Genomic DNA, 17,313 nt, shown 5'->3' with positions numbered 1-17,313 from the left:
AGCAAATCCTTGCACACACCTACCATGGCCACAGCACCACCACTTCCAACCACGTATATTCTGTGCCAGTTTTCCACAAGGTGAGATGGTGGGTACAAGGGCTTCCAGCTTGCCCTAGGGATTCGGGAAAGCAAGAGCCCTAGCTGCAGCTGCAAGTGGTTAGCACTAATATATCCATGATCTTTGAGCATGGTTTAGAGGCATCCATGTATTTGTGGTGGCGACTGATAATAAGGTATAGGTTTGCTACATGATAATGATGATGTCATCAACATTTGGTTCCAGAACCCCTATGTGCCTGTGAAATCTGTCATTATCCCCCCTTCCCCCAGTAGTAGCTTTGGAATAGTAGATTATTATCAACAGTAGTTCTCCTAATCTGGCGAATCCTTTATATTTTTCTTTGTTAGTTGCTGTGATCAGCCTTTCTGTTTAACTCTGTTTTATATTTTGTGAGGTTGAGGCTTATGGAGAGCTATTTGAGGGCAATGTGGAAATGAAAGGATTATATTTATAGAGGAAAAAAGCACTTTTGCAACACATCTGAAGATTTGTTGGTTTTTGTGCACATACGCATGTTTTATTTGAGGGATGGGTAGCCTGAAGTTTGCAACTGTTTCAGATCTGCTGTTTGTTTATTTTTTCATATAGTATTACTGTTTTAGTCTGTTATGGGATGTTATTAGATGTTTTAAATTGTTTTTTAAATTGCTGTTAGCCGTCCTGAGATATTTATATAAAGGACGGCATGCAAAAGTTTTAAATAAGTAAGTTCTAGCTGTGCCATGCTTGAGGACTTGCCAGGAAAGAAAGAAAGTGATTTTGCCACAAAAGGAATTACTTTTATTCTCCTCACTATCATTGGACCACAAGCACAAAGGTGTGGGGGCACTTCGAACTTCATATGAATGTTATTCCTCAGGAATCAGAAGGAAAGTTATCCCTAGGGATTACAAGTCAGGAAAATTCTGAACAGCAATAAAGAATAAAAATACACACAATGACAGATGCACACTGAAAAGACCAAATGTATTCATAATTGACAAGGGCTCAGATACTGAAGATTATGGAGCTGTAGGATTGAAATGAAACACCAAGCTCATATAATAGAAGATATTAGGTGGTGGACAGGACCAAGGATAGAGCATATAATGGCATCTTATTATTTGTATCCAACAGAGTACATATGTTATATGTATGATTTCTGTATAGCTGCGGATAACTATGATTTCTGTATAACTCTGTATATGTATGATTTCTGTATAACTCTGGCAAAAGAAGGGAGACTGAGCTGTTGTGACTATCAAAGGCCTTCAGGAATAGGAGGCTATATCAGCCCTGTTCCCCTACTTTGTGCTTCTCCAGCCTGGTACCCTGTAGATATTTTGGGCTTCATATCTCATTAGTCTGAGTCACTTGGCCAGTGTTTGGAGCGCTGGGAGTTGTGGCCTAAAACATCTGGACATTATCGGTAAAGGTGCTCTGTGTGCTTTTGCCATTTGATTGCATGGATGATACTCTTAGAGGCCACACTGTGACAGTGAAAAGGAGCAGCTTCTAAGGTGTGCAGGGCAGAAGTTGCTTAGGTTAGCCCAGCAGTTCCAGTTGGTCCCTGAAGGATATAAAGGATACACAGATCCCTGGGCTATTGAGCACGGCACTGGTGACATTTTCTTTAAAGATGGTCCCACCTGCATCATAGTAGTCAAGCCTTGAAGCTTATGGAACCATGCATGACAAAGCTAGGTCCACAGCTGAGGTAGTAAATCAGTTTTTACAGAATAGAGCATCTAGACACAGTAACTATGACCCCAAGATTGTGAATCCGTATGTCTGAGTGGCAAGTGTGCACCTGATCTTCAGGTGAGAGTCTGCCAAATGATCATTATCTTGATGTTCTCTTGATTCTCATTCCATTGGGTCTTTCTTATTTGTTCCCCAGTCACGACCAGCAAAAGTGACAGGATCAAGGTCAGATCAGCACAGTGCCATCGGCATATTGATGGCACCTTAAGGCCTACTTCAGTACTCATTATCTATGGCAAAGTCCCACTGAATTGAAGGCAGCTTTATGTATGTGAGAAGGATTTAATGAGACTCCAATTCCCTTTGGACTTGAGTCACTCATATGGAGCACAACTCATTACTAACTAGGTGGCTGATATTTTTTTTTTCCGCCAATCCTTGGGAGCTGCTGTTCCTACTCTTTCCAATAGAAGTCTAGTCATAAACCAGTAAGGGTGGTAGCCATACAATCTTACTTTACATGTTTTCTGTTGGAAAGGTAATTAATTCTTCACTGAATTGTAATGTAATATAAAGGAATTAATACTGTATGAAACTTGCATAAATCACTCAGTAGCCTGAAAACCATAGGAAAATAGCTGTGTCTTCCATTACATTTTGAATATTGTGTGATAATTCTTTTTTAAAAAAAATATTAAAATAAAATTCTTTTTTAAAAATTAAAAGATAATTCTTTTTAAAAAAATAAAAAAATGCTTATTATTAGGATTTCTGTAGTTTAACTTCTAGCTAAAGAATGCTCAGAGATACAGTTAGAAATTCACTTTATTAATGCTGTTCAGGTGAAAGCCTTTTCTGAATAAGTTTAAATATCAAAATGGTAAAAATCAAGACAGGATTAAAATACAAGAATAGGTCTGTTTGTAGACTCAAATTTGTTCTTCTGCTAATGTTAGCATATAGCTTTTGTACAGATGTTTCTAATCTTGATTAGCCTAAAATATTGCTAGATCTTGAGCATTCTACATTAAATCCAGCTTGTGAATGTTCTGTCAGAACTTCGTCATCGGACCCCGGTGAGAGGGAATGTGTCTGCACCTATCCCAGTTACACCCAAGCAGGGATCTCCAAAAATGTCAAGTCCAGTGCCACCATCTCCTGGCCCACAGAGAGAGATTTCGGCGCCTGGTGGACCTCCAGAGAGAACTGCTACATCAGCCTCACAGCCAAACATTTTGCCAAGACATCCTGGATCCCGTGCTACTTCAATGCCTGGAATGGGTAAACAGAGCACTTAACGTTGTTTACAGTTTATATTGTTTTCTCTGGTTACCAATAAAACAGGCCATTTTCAGACAGTATGGAAATGGCATTTTGTTTGGAAATAGAAGAGCAGTTATCTGATTAAGCGGGAGTTCCATATTCAATTAGCCATAACTCTTTACAGCTGGCACCTTATGATACTGAAACCTATTGCCTGAGCTCATTTAACTGTTATGGCTTCTTTGTTTAAATGGCAATAAAACTTTGCAGTATTCTGTAGTCAACAATATAGCATACCTTTTTATGTTCTTGGTTTAGGCAAGCTCTAGACTTATATAAATCAGGTACATAAGAAAACACTTTCAGAATACATTCATGTTTCTTACAGAGCCCCGGACATATTTTTAAACCTGTATTGTGACATTTATTTAAATGTTTATTATAACTAAAAAAAAAGTTTGTACCGCAAAGATTAAAACATAAAATACTCAATAACCAAAGAGGTTTTTCCTATTAGGGAGCAGAACTTTCTCAAGTAACTTGCTAATAAATGGGGCTTAGCACCAGTTAGCATCTTCTACATTTTACTTTTTTACTTCTCCAGTTGCATTGGCTGGAATAGCTAGGTAAACTTAAAAAAATGAGTGAAGAGTCTGTGACTTTCCAGGAGTTGTGCACTACAAGTCCCATCAGCCATGCCTGGAACAGATGGAAACTAAAGTCCAAAACATCTGGTGGGCCATAAGCTTTATAAACTTTTTTCATTACTAGAGTGATTTTCCTCTGCCCCCCACCCAGCTCTATTTCTGCCATCATCTACCACTGAGTTCATTATTAAGGGGAGTGGTTTTTCAGCTGCCCCAGCATTAGATAATGTTTAGATTTCTCTAAAAGCATGACCTCTACCTTATGCAGGGTGTAGTGGAGAGCCGTATAGGAACAGACCACATCTCTCTGCTTGACATATTGTCTGTGTGCTGGGCTCACCACTACTGTTCTAGGGACAGGCAGCCAGACATGATAAGCAGAGGCCTTCCTGTGTGGCTTGTGGCAAATATCCAGCTTTATGCATTTCCCAGGTATGCCATTCATAATGAGAATCCTTGCTAGCAATAGCTTGTCCTCTCAAGAGCTCAGGAATTGCAGACCACAAGATGCTTGCAGATAAAGTGTGAGAGGACCTCAGCTTGTTTGGAGAGTCCAGCACAGTGGGACTCTCAGGAGAAGTGATGATTGCTATGGAATCTTTTCATACCCTGTTGACAGTGTCCTGCAGGGGTTAGATTATGGCTATTGTTTTTTACTGAGCATCTGACCACATGGTACAGTTGGGTTCATTGCTTTCTGACAAAGGTGAGGTCTATAAACATTTAGGGAAGGGAAGTTCCCACATTTGAGGGAAGAGTTAGAGATTGATTAAGTCTCCATTTTTGAAAATCAGTATCTCGCCAGTAAAGGCAGTTCATTATGCATGGTAAGTCTTACTGGTGAATGTGTCCATTTTGGCCCTATGGAGTAACAATAAGGAAGCAAGTGTTTTCTTTTAATTCAATTCTATAACATACTGCTTAAGAACTCCTTCATGACAGTCCTGGAATTAGTCGTTCTTACTGTGATATTTCAAGTATAACTTACTTACAATAGACATTATAAATAATATGATACTATATAAAAATAAAGTTTCTTTGTGTGCAAATTTCTTCATCTCTTATGAGAATAGCAGTTGAAGTACATATCACTGCACTTAATTATCTTTAAACTAGAAAAGATAATTCATTTTTTCATTACATTATACTTTGTGGAGGAGAATCAATTTAACATGTATTACCACAGAGCTTCCATATGTCTAAAAATTAATAACCAGCAGGTAGTTGAGAGTTTGCCAAGCTTTGCAGAAATGGCCAGTCTGCCCACAATGATTGCTTTTGATGTTCATATTAATTACTGTTGTCCATATCAGCATGAGGAATAAGATGCATGGTTTGAGACTTGGTTAGTGTGCCAAGAACTTGGGGAGATGGTTGTGGCACATGATCTGGTGCTTCAGACTTCCTTAAGGCAGCATTTACCTTTTCTGCCTCAAACTGAGATTACATCCAAATGGGCAGGTGAAATAATGCTGAAAATGTGCATTCTCAGAACAATTAAAAATGGGTGTGATTCTAGTAATAGACATATTTATTTGGAAAATCATTGTTGCAAATTTTTACTGATATGTGAAAACACCTATCCAACTTATATGTCTAATACTTAGGATAGAAACTATTATTGTTGTGAGGCTAATATTGAGAGCAGCAGGAGGAGAATGATGTGAACCTTTTGAGTTCTTTGTAAGAGAAAAACAGGATATAAATCAAATAATACATAAATAATAGAAACAAAGGCTTAATGAAGCCCTGGACAGGTGCTGCTTAATTGAGTAATCATGTGAGAAGGGGCAACTCAGTAGGCCCAGGTTTCTTTGTGTATTTCTGTTGCTTTGAGGGTGTCTTTCTGAAAAAGGAGCATTTCCTCTGTCTGAGGAGGCTCACCATGCAAATTGGAAGCCTGGAAAATCTGGGTTCCAGATCAAAATCAGTGCTCCACCCACACTGACTGGGCGATGTTGGGAGTTGTTCCTTGATGAATGCAGAGTGCACTATGGACTTGCATGTGTAACTGGGCCATCACAGAGCTAAAGCCAGAGGTAAAATCTCCATAGTATCTTTACCATGATTGTCAGTGGATTCGGTTCACACGGTCATCAGGGCTACAGAAATCAAACAATTTACATTTATAAGTGAGTGGTCCTTCAATCTAAGCAGAATGTGTAGACATTTATGTATATTATTTGTGACATTCAGTTTTCTAGCAGATTATAATTTTTAAAGGAACTAATTTTAAAAGAACAAGGTTCTGTCTTACAGATGTGAACAAAATCTATCCCTAATCCTAATCATTCTCTTTTTCAAATATCTTATCCTTTACTGTACTTTCCTATAGCAACTTCTCATTACATGAAGAATATCTAAATGTGTCATTGTAGCTCTAATTTTATTTATTCTAGTTGTACATTCTGGATCACAGAATTTGGTCTACTTGACTACTTGGAACTGTGTGTTATCTATATTTGCAGCATCTATAAAGCAAAGGAATATACTTCATTAAGGAGAACATAAATTTGCTGTTAAAACTGCATAACTTCTTCCCAGCATCAGCACTCCCTGAGTGCAGTTTTACTCAGGGTACTCTGACCAGTGTATGAGAGGAAGCAGTCTTCACAGTTGTTCCCACCACCGTAGCATCAAGTGTCATTTCCCACACTGCTCCAGACTTGGTTTCCTGTCACCATTTTTTCCCCAAATCCCTGTACTGCCACTGGTGACAGCTTCTCCACCAATGCCTAAGCAACAGTTTGAAGCAACCATCACTGGCTCAAATGTACACAATTTCAATTGTCATTTATTTGACATTGTGGTCATTGACAGGCCTGCATATGTACATCTACAAACAACCAGACTGTGGGGCGGTCAAGTGTGCGTAAAGGATGCTTTATGTGCAGCCTTGCTCTGTCAATCTTCATGTTTGTTTCCAGCCACACCTTGACAGCAGACAGTTATCAGGATATTAGCTAAGCAAGTTACCTGCATACCTGCCAAGGACTGAAAAATGGAATTTAAAAATAAATTCCTACAGGGAAAAGGGTGAGACCCCATGACAGTTGTTCCAAGGTACCACTTGTGCATCAGTACATTGGATCATATTGGTATGGGCATGCTTGCCATTTCCCATAAGCGGATCATTTTCCCACATTTGGATGACATGACAACCCATCGAGGGGTCATCAGCTCCTGGAACGTCCATGGGTTGTCAGGATGGCTTGTTGCCCCCAGACAGTGAAATATGTTAGGTTCACATCATTGCATTTTGTATCCTTCATACTGACTGAAAGTAAATGTCCTTATTCCCTCTTAACATAGATGGGATTGATAGGCATTTTTGTTTTTCAGGTCTTCATCCTCCAGGACCTCCGTTGGCAAGACCTATTCTTCCTCGAGAGAGGGGAGCATTAGATAGAATTGTGGAATATTTAGTTGGAGATGGTCCACAGAACAGGTTAAATGTTACTTATTATACTAAATAATTCCAAAGTGATAACATTGAGTTGCCTCTAAAGGTACCTTTGCAGTTTTTCTGTTTGCTACTTGGGTTATATCAGACACCCAACTCCAGATTGAAAAAAATTATACTATGACATTTTCCCTTTCAGGATCTATAGCAAGTAATGCAGGTACTGACTTAGTTTGCATGTAACTGTGACACTTTCTACAGCCTTTTGGAATGACTGTTCATATTGAGATCAGGCCAGTCAAGGGTTGCTACCCACAGTTAACAACTACTACTAGTTGGTTCAAACCAATTGCACTTTGAATGTTCAGAATGGCTGCAGAAAGTACCAGGTACAAGGTGTGGAAAATCGTGGATTAGTTAACCCACAGTTTCTTGTCATCACATGCAAACAGCCCCAATATGAGAACAGGCTCTTACACTGCAGTCTTATATTTAAAAGTCAGCCCCACTGAGTTCAGTAGGTCTTAGTGTTAGGTGACCATAGGAATGTAGCCTTACAGTGTAGTCCTGTGCATGTTTAGACAGAAGTGAGTCCTACAGCTCCCAGAATCCCCCAGTCAGCATGGAGTTGCAGGCCCTCTTCTGCTGTAACTTGAATGATTGGTACAGATTGATGGTACTTAAAAATGATGCTAAAAGCATGGGTCTTTGGTGGATGAGCCATCATATCATTATAAATACTCTGATTATGATCTAAAACTTGCAATAATGTGATGTTTTTATGGATGTATTTATCAATGTTAGGGCTATACTTGTTTACAGCACACAGAGATTAAACAGCACATGGGAGTTATAAGCGTCAGAATTTCTCTTCCTTGGACATTGTGCCAGCCTTATGGGCTTTGACAAAGCATGTGCAACATGAATGGTTTGATCTCTTTGCATGTAGACTACACACAAAGGCAAATATGTGTAAAGGGCTTGCTAATTCTCCCTCTGAATTGTAGTACATTCTTACTGGTGTGCAAGACTGCTGAAGTGATTCTGAAGTAAGCATGATTTTATTAATGCTGGAATGTATTTAATTGATAATAATACTAAGATGTATTAATTTATTACTATATTTATGTCTTGGCTTTTCAACAAACATGGCTCTCAAGGCAGCTAGCAGTAATAAAGTAGAAACTAAAGCACAAACTGCATTCAACCCTAGCTTCAAACTAAATTTAGACCCAAAAAAAAGGCCACTAAATAAAATTTCCTTCACTACTACACCAGCTGGTATGCCAAAGACTTGCCTAAAGACAAATGTATTTGCCTATTGGTGGAAGTGAAAAAGAGAGGGAGGCAAGCCATCCTCACTTGCCAGGGAATTCTAAAGCCTAGGAGCAGCCATGGAGAAGACTGTCTCCTGCATCCCCACCAAACATGCCTCCGGTGATTGTTGGAGCAAGAAAAGGGCCTCCAAGAGGTTCTTAAAATCCAGCAGGCTCATCTCACTAAGCCAGTGCTTTCAACTTCTGATGTCTTCTTCTTTAGATACGCTCTTATATGCCAACAGTGTTTCTCACATAATGGGATGGCTTTGAAGGAGGAGTTTGAATATATTGGTAAGAACAAATCCTACTGTTTGAATAGTTCTTTGCTCCCATTTTGGAATTTTCATAATGTGAAAATACTATTTCTTGCTTTTGATTAAGAAATACTTAGCCCTGTGTTGAAATGTGAATTAAGAGTACTTGAACCTGTTGAAACAAATAGGCTTACATGCATTTAGCTCTTCGTTGGTTTCTGGCTTATTTAGCAAACTCACTATTTTATGGTGTTCATTTGTTGCACACATTTAGAAAGTATTCTCAAGAGTTTCAAAATTCAGTCATGTCCTGGTCAGGAAACATGTGTGCAGAAGTGTATGCTTTTAAGACTGTCCTTGACTATGAATTGCACCCTAAATGGTTTTATTTCTAGGTCCTCACTTTACCAGAACTTGAACAAAATGTGCTTTAACAGCAAAATCTGTGGGAGACATCAGAGATGGAGTGGGAACAAACTCTGCAGGCTATTCTTTAGTTTTATGGCTGACAATAACTTAAGACAGACACAGCTCTTCATTGAACCCAGATGTTTGTTTTGCCTCCTCTTGGCAAACAAAAATCAGTTTTCAAGTAATAGGAAATCAATTAGCCCAGACACTTGCTCTTTTTTGTTCTCCTTGGTTAAGTCCTCCCATTTGCTCTTGGCCTTGTGAAAATATTCAGCACAGTGGCCAATGCACTGAATGTGTTCAATGCATTGTATGTGTTTGTGTGTTATCAAGGCACTCATGTTAAACCTCTAATTGGTGGTTGAGAAGTGGAGTAAGTTCCCCAATAGGGCCCAAATTATATATAAAAAGTAGAAATGCTGCCTTAAAGTAATTTATCCAACCAGTCTTTTCATATAATGTGTATTAATATAAAAAGAGGAACATTTGCATAAAGCTTTGAGCAGGAGAATCAAAAGACTTTTGAAAATAATGCAGCAGCAGTTTCAAATGGGAGTGGAGATATTCTTGCTGTAGAAAAGCAGTTCCACACTTTCATTGCTCCCACTTGAAGGCTTCAGGAAAATTATTGTAAAAAGCTCATTATGGGGAACTCTCACTTTTCAGATATTGGAAAATACATTTTTAATACTCAAGTGTGTAGTCTTTGAAGTCTGTGTATACTGAGGCTCAGTATTCAGGAAGCTTACTGGATATGCTTGTGTAAACCTTTTTGCAGCATTTAGATGTGCCTATTGCTTTTTCCTGAATCCTGCAAGAAAAACCAAACCACAAGCTCCAAGGCTTCCAGATTTCAGTGCTGAAAAGAAGCAGCCTGAAGAGATACAGAATGGAACTGAAACTGAAACGTTGAAGCCAGAGGAGGAGAAGTTACAAGATAATCAAATGGTTGAAGGTGTGTATAAATTCTTTATATCAGGAGGAAGGAACCTATGACTCTCAGATGTTGCCGGACTCTTACCTCCCATCAGCCCCACCCACATGATGGGAACTGTAGTACTACCACATCTAGAGACCAAAGTTTTTCCACACTCTGCCCTATAATTTTGCAAAAATGTAATTATGGTAGCTTAATATAGTTATTTAAAGGACATGTTGCTTACTTACAGTGCCAGTTAAAGCTTACCAATGTATAACATAATACAAAATACAGAATTTATTGCTTGTAGCCAAAAGTGGTATGGGGAAAACTGTTTTCAGTATTGATTTCCTAAAAATAGTACTTTTGGTCAATTTATGATAGATTTTTTCATGTTTGTTCTTCAAAACTTGCTATTAAGTTTTTTTTTAGGTTGGTGGGGTAGGTTTGGGTGCAAGAGAATCCAAACCCATAATACTTCCCATTTGTAAAATTATTTCAGCCCTTGCTATCTATCAAAGTGGAAGTCTTGCATCATCTTGTTTGAGTGATCCCGTGGGCAGCTGATTTGCCACCATGTATATGGAATGCTGGACTAAATGGACCTTGTGCTAATTTTTGCTTCTATACAAAGCTTTGGTTCTCTCTGTCTCTCTCTCTCTCTCTCTCTCTCTCTCTCTCTCTCTCTCTCTCTCTCTGTGTGTGTGTGTGTGTGTGTGTGTGTGTGTGTGTGATTTTTATACTGCCCAATAGCCAAAAGGCTCTCTGGGTGGTTAACAAATTTTAAAGAGAATAAAAACAAAAGAACAGAAGGACTGTATCACAGTAAAACAACAGAACAAGAAAACCAATAAAAAAATAAACCCATAATAAACCCACAGCAACTGTAATCGAGTTTGCACATAGATATACCAGCAATATATAATACAATAATAAAATGAAAACTGTAACTGGAAAATACCTGAAAAATAAAAAAGCTTTTCATTTGGCACCAAAAAGAAAGAGTAGGCACCAGGCGAACCTTTTTGGGGAGCTCATTCCATAGACAGGGTGCATGTATGTATTTATAACACTACAATTAAGGAATATGGGTTCCAGTAGGGTTAAATCTCATTGTTTTCAGCAGGTCATTGGGTTGAAGTGGGGTTGAAGTTCCTGCCTTTGTTCGTTAAGTTGGTTTTGCTGCTTTCCCCAGGGCAGGAAAATCTAGTAAAACTGACTTGTTTCAAAATGGAGAGTTCAAAGACAAATTGTCAGCTTTAATTTAACAAAGTTCCTTTTGAGATGCTTTATGAGCTACATATACCGAAAGCATCTTATGATCACTTAACAAGAAAATGCAGCATTCTAATATAGGATGCTAGAGTAGATTCTTAACTTAAAAGCACTTAATGATGCAATATCAAGTTATATGTAGAACATTTAGATATAGAAGTTTCTTTAGAATACATTCTTGTTCAGAGGATATTATACTATTAAGCTCTCTTCAATGAAGAAATGTGTCAGGCTACAGGCAGGAATACTGTTGGTTAAAAACCCCCCTATATAACCTTTTAAATAGAGTTGACTCAGGCTAGTATAAGTTTTTCTTTTGTATATGAAAGAGCAGATTCATTTTTCTTAACTGTTTTTATATTTCACCTTTCTGCCTTGTAGCAGGCCTCTCAGAGGCTAGCAATAAGAAAAAATAAAATGTAATGACCATAAGATACAATAGCAATAAAATAGTAAATCTAAAAAGATTTTACTACAGAACAATAAAACTAGATCAAAAATAATTAAAACTTTTAACAATATCAGCAGTTCCAATGGTAGTTAAACATAGCTACCTGTAATGAACATATCTATTGCTCTCCCCTACAAAAAAGAGGCCGTAATTAGTGTTAATATTTTTCCCAGGATAGTTTAACAGCACAGATAGTGTATTAGACTTTTTTTTTCTGGTTCAGCAAAGCCTTTCTAAAGCCCCTAGAGGGCATCTGGAGGGTCACAGGACTTTTTGGAGTCCCAGATCCTATGTTGGAGCTGGGACTTTGAATTTGAAATGAACCATGCTAGCTGCTTCAAGCAACCTTGGGGAAGCAGTTTAAGGACTTTTCATGTGGCAGGGAGGACACTGGCACCAAGATACAATATATGTTGGCTACACTTCAGCATCCTTCTTTTCTGAAGTGTCACAGCTAAACCTTCAAAATCAGCTATATAGCTGCTTTGCAGGGTGGTAGGATGATGAAGGAGACCTCCATGCTCCTACCCTGCATAGGATGCCCATAATCCTCCAGGTTCACAGGGGTATGGGCAGCCTCATTGCACTGTGCTCCCGTATAATGACACCTCAGTTAACTAGTACTGCTACATGTGCAGTATTTTTGTCTCTAATATCTAGCTCTAACTCTGAAGGCTCTCTCTGAACTCTTTTTATTTTGTTTGTTGGTTTATTACATTTCTGTACTGCTCCCATAGTCCTTCAGGGCTCTCTGGACAGGGTACAATCCAAAATGAATAAAAACCATAAAGTTGATGCAACAAAAGCCATACAATAAAAACACAATGCCATCTAACAGACACCTACAACAATCAGTAATGTTATCTCAGGCACAGCAGTAATTAAAATACCAGAATGATTTATAAAAATATGAAATACTCATTCAACAGTTCTTAAAATGTCCAGAAAATAAAAACGTCTTTGCCTGGTGCTGGAAAGATACCAATGAGAGAGCCAGGTGTACTTCTCTGGGGGAGCATGTTCCATAAATGGGGCTCAACCCCTGAGAAGGCCCTTCTCCTGTTTGCCCCCTGTCACCTCTTTGGGGGTACAGTTCCCTGAGAAGGACCTCTGAAGCCAATCTTAGTGGTTGGGTAGGAACATGTGGGAGTAGGCATTCCTTCAGGTGTCCTGGTCCCAAGTCATTATGGGACCAGGACATGCCCTACCATATTTCCTATTTCTTAAAACCTGTGTGCTTCCCATCTTATGGGAGTGTTGGTGCTTTCTCATGATACAGGACTTGGTGCTATTCAAGATACTGGGAGAACCTATAAGTTCACTCTTTTGCACTTTGGGTAGTGGGTCGCTACTGAAATGTACTAAGCAGTTTCTTCAGCTTGAGGACAGGAATTTCCCCAACCAATGAATATTCTGTGGGATGGCAAAGCTGATGTTGTGGCAGTCACTGATAGAGTGTCTATAGTAAGGGAATGATAACTGCTTTTTCTTACCCAGTGAAAGCCCAAGGTAATTAAGTATTGAAATGCCAGGATAATTGGTTGTAGCAGGTTCTAATAGTGCTGCATTGTACAAAAATGTAGTCATAAAGCAGAGATGCGCAACCGCTTTGCCCTGAGCATGAATGTAGATGCACATAAGTTCACTGCCTGGGGAGCAGCTTTAGGGTTCTGGATGGAAGGGGGACTATAGATTTATTTCACCCTGCAACTTTACTGGTATTACTGCTTCAGTGCTGCCATTTCTTTTCTAAACCTCAGTTATGAATGCAGTGATTCAGTATTGCTTTCAGAGGAGACTGGAATCTGAGATGGGAGTGACTGACCAAGAAAGAGTTCTTGGAGTTGTACTAGAGAACTTCATGAAAATGTTGACCTAGAACGTGGCTGCTATGAAAAAAGCAAACCCCATGTTAGGCATGATTAAGGAAAGCATTGAAAATAAAACTGCCAATATCATACTGCCCTTACACAAATATATGTTGTGACTGCACATAGAAAATTATGTACAGCTCTAGTTCTAGCAGCTGAAAAAGGATAGCATAGAATTGAAAAAAAGCACAGAAAGGGGCAACTAAAATGATCATGAGGTTGGAGAAAAAAAATCACAACAGCTGAGATTGTTTCACTTGGAAAAAAAGGCAAGTAAGGGAAGACTTGGAGGAGGTGTTCAAAAATATGCATGGTGTGGAGTCAGCAAATAGACATTTTTCTTTCTCTCCCATAATTCTAAAACTTGAGGTTATTCAAATGTTGAATGACTCAGGACAGATAAAAGGAACGGTTTGTTTACATAGCATATCTTTAAACTATGGCATTCACTTCCATGAAATGGCCACGAATTTGGACAACCTTCAATGGAATGGGCAGATTAAATGGAGGGGAAGGCTGTCGAGGTTACTAGATCTGATGGCTGCATCCCACCTCCAGTATCAGCGGCAGGTCACCTTTGTACAACAGACGTTTGGAAACTTCGCAGCAGAGGGCTGTTTCATGCACGCCCTGCTTATGGGCATCCTGTGGGCATCTGGTTGATCCCCATGAAGAGAATGTTGGATATGATGGACCACTGGGCTGATTCAGCATGGATTTCTTATGTTCTAAGAAATCAACTGTGTGTGTCTTGCAGAACTCTTAGAAGAAGCTACCCCCCCTACTGAGGAAAATGACAGTGCTTTGCCTGCTGAAGAACACAGTGCTAAGGTTGTGGCAGCTGCTGAGGTAGAGCAGCCAACGAGTGAAAACAGTGCAGTGGCCAACCCTGAGCCTGCTATTCCTGCTGACCAAAAAGAAGAACCTCTAGCTGATGACTAAGTGCCTAATTGTTATTAGCTATATTATTTCAGTTGTTACTTTTTCTGAGGTGGGTTGCTTTCGAAAGCTAATTATGTCTTCACTGTCATGAGTTCAGACTGCCATTTCCACTGTGTTACAGGTACTTGTACAACAAGATATTGTGCTGCAAAAGTATATTGGTTTGTTTGATGAGCTATATAGCACTTCAGAATATGCAAGTTAGCTGAAGTCTAACCCAAGCACAGGTATCCTTACTTTTTGTTTTATTTTTTAAAAAATGTAAACATGAGTAACAGAGTATTTTCCATATGAATGGTATAAAATATAGTATTATTTGCTCGTTGAACAAAGGCTGCTGTAAGTGACTCAAAAGACATGTAATTAATTTTTGGTTTAAGAAACTTAGGAGGGCTTTTCCAGTAATTAGTTATTGAAATGAATTGAATGAACTTTAACTAACTAGAAGTTTACAAGAGAAAAATGCTTAGGAACTTACTGTAAGCAGTACAAAAGTGTCACTAGAAGTAAGATTTAATCACTCCTAATACCCCTTTTTCCTTGAGAGGGAATGCAGTTAAAGGGGACAGTCCAACGTCTAACATCTTCTTTTGGGTCTGTGTGCAAAGATGATGAGCTAAAGGCATGTGAAATAGAAAGCTAGTTTGTGTTTACATGAAGCGTAGGAATATTTTCACTTGATTGTACTTGAATACTGAGCATTATTTATACCTGTACAATAATGACTTCATAAGTGAATTTTGTGTATTTTGTTAAAGGAAAATAAAGACTATGTAGCATTATGTTTTGCATGTTCTCATAATAATCTTAAAGCTTGGGTGCCTTTTTATTGAAAATACTTATTTTGTGAAAACTCTTGAAGATAAAGGATGTGAAACCCTTGGGAAGAAAAGCAGAAACGGACTCCATATTCATGGCATGATGGTCATTTTGAACTTCTTAGGGAGAAAAACAGGATATAAGCATAATAAATGTAATATGCCTGATCTTCAAAATATCAAGGAAACTGTGCTCCTTTAGACTTACATGGCACATGCACTGAAAACAGTGTACATGAGTCAAACGGGGACATTTGCAGGCCAAGGTACTGATCCACAAGTGAGTGCCTTGTATCTTTCACACAATCGCTACTTGAATGGTAAGCACGTAGCGCTCGTCACTGACAATAATGAAAGATGCTACGTGGTGGTGGGGTCCTTTTTAAAAACACATTCTGGTGGCCTAATACTATTTGCATTGGTCCAAATCTGCTACTCAGAAATGTCATGTTTATTCTTTTTAGGTGGGGGTGCGGAACCTTAGGCCTGGGGGCTGGGGGGGCTCACACCCCATTACCTTGATCCTGCCCTTCCCCCATCACTGTGATCATTGGTGGTTTCCCATCGTGCCGCCCCCCCCCCCCCCCGCAATTCTGGACAGTTTAAATGTTCTCCTTCGGCTATCACTGGCATTAGGAGCAGAAAGATAATCTGCTGGCATTTTTGACCCCACACTGTGTGTCTTTGTCCTTGCCTGCTACTAGAACAAGACATCCTCTACCGCAGTTCGTCTCTGAAATGGAATTTGGCTGTTGGGCTAAAATAGGTTCAACGCCCTTGCCTTTAGGGCCTAGGAACAATAGGCAAGTGGTAGGATTCAACTACTGTATTACGAACTGGTTCTCTCACTTTTGATCTAGAGGCTCTAGTCAGGTCTGTACTTTCACAGTATTGTCAAGATCTATTGTTCTCCCTCTTTGCAGCATCACACTTTCCAGCCTTTCCTTTGCTGTGCTGCTCTTGCTAGCACCAAATGGGGGCTGGTTTGTGGGGAGGGGGTGCTGTTGATGAGCTCTGTGTGTGTAAGGGAGAATTCCTTCCATCTGCGCTATCAAAAACACTCCTTACAAATCTCTGCTCAGCTGCCAAGGGTAAGACTGGCTCTTGTTGCATATTATTACATGTTAGAAACTGCATTTAGAAGTCATCAGTTCCACACAATCTACATAATGCTTCTGCTCAGCATAAATCATCCCAAAGATACATCAGATGTTTTAAAAGTTTCATGTATTTATCAAAAATAAAGCTCAGTTGGGTTTGTGCAGACCAGGGAAATGGAGCGCAGTTGAAGATAACACTATAATTGGCTTGATGAGTGTGATAAAAAATATTCTCATAAAATGGAGAGGGGAAAGTGATTGTCTTGGATTGTAAGGTCTCTAAATAGGGACCATGTCACTTTAATATTCTGTACATCTGTTCAAGCCAAATATGAAATAGTAATAGGGGTAGTAGTAATTGTATAAGCAGCAAGGAATCCCTGTCAGATACATGTAATTATCTGAAACCCAAGCCTCTGATTTTCATCTCTACAGAATGAATGGTGGCAGAAATCCAAATTAGTAAAGCATTATACCACTATCAACACTATTTGACATGACTAAGACACAACTGCCCAGAGCTGCACTATTAGATACTTGCCAGTTTCACCTTTGAGTGAAATGGGCAATTTCAGGAGGATGAAAACTTCTCAAGCACAGATTACAGGCACATTCACCGTTTCTCCCTGTTTGATGCTATTCCACCCTTTCAGTAAACACCCTGACTGCTTCAGCTTCCTCCTTTCTGGATTACTCATCATTCTGCCCACATGCCCAGTAGCTATCATATAGCGAGGAGGATAGCATGATTTCTGCTATACCCAACCGTCTGATTTGGCTATGTCAGTGGTGGGCAACTGCAGAAAGTCCAAGACCACTTTTCACCCTGGATGCCCCTTGCAGGCTGTATGCACAGGTGCAGACTGATATACATATTTCAAAAAATGGTAGTTA

At 39.2% G+C, this 17,313-nt stretch overlaps 1 protein-coding gene across 6 annotated transcripts in view; it reads left to right on the top strand.

The window, feature by feature from the left end:
• Nucleotides 1–15,283, top strand: part of LNPK (lunapark, ER junction formation factor) — a 56,061-nt gene extending 40,778 nt beyond the window's left edge. For all 6 annotated transcript variants that reach the window (XM_044427029.1, XM_044427026.1, XM_044427027.1 and 3 more), the window contains 5 exons: nucleotides 2,803–3,027; nucleotides 6,999–7,104; nucleotides 8,599–8,669; nucleotides 9,822–9,998; nucleotides 14,317–15,283. In XM_044427029.1, the coding sequence (XP_044282964.1) occupies nucleotides 2,803–3,027; nucleotides 6,999–7,104; nucleotides 8,599–8,669; nucleotides 9,822–9,998; nucleotides 14,317–14,501 (764 nt within the window). In that variant the 3' untranslated portion in view covers nucleotides 14,502–15,283. The remainder of the gene's footprint in view (nucleotides 1–2,802; nucleotides 3,028–6,998; nucleotides 7,105–8,598; nucleotides 8,670–9,821; nucleotides 9,999–14,316) is intronic.
• Nucleotides 15,284–17,313: the final 2,030 nt, after the last annotated feature.

Source organism: Varanus komodoensis, unplaced genomic scaffold (assembly GCF_004798865.1).
Source record: "Varanus komodoensis strain SLA01 unplaced genomic scaffold, ASM479886v1 scaffold18_1, whole genome shotgun sequence".
NCBI lineage: Eukaryota > Metazoa > Chordata > Lepidosauria > Squamata > Varanidae > Varanus > Varanus komodoensis.
The sequence above is the reverse complement of the archived record's forward strand: the minus strand, read 5'-3'. Positions and strand labels throughout refer to the sequence as shown.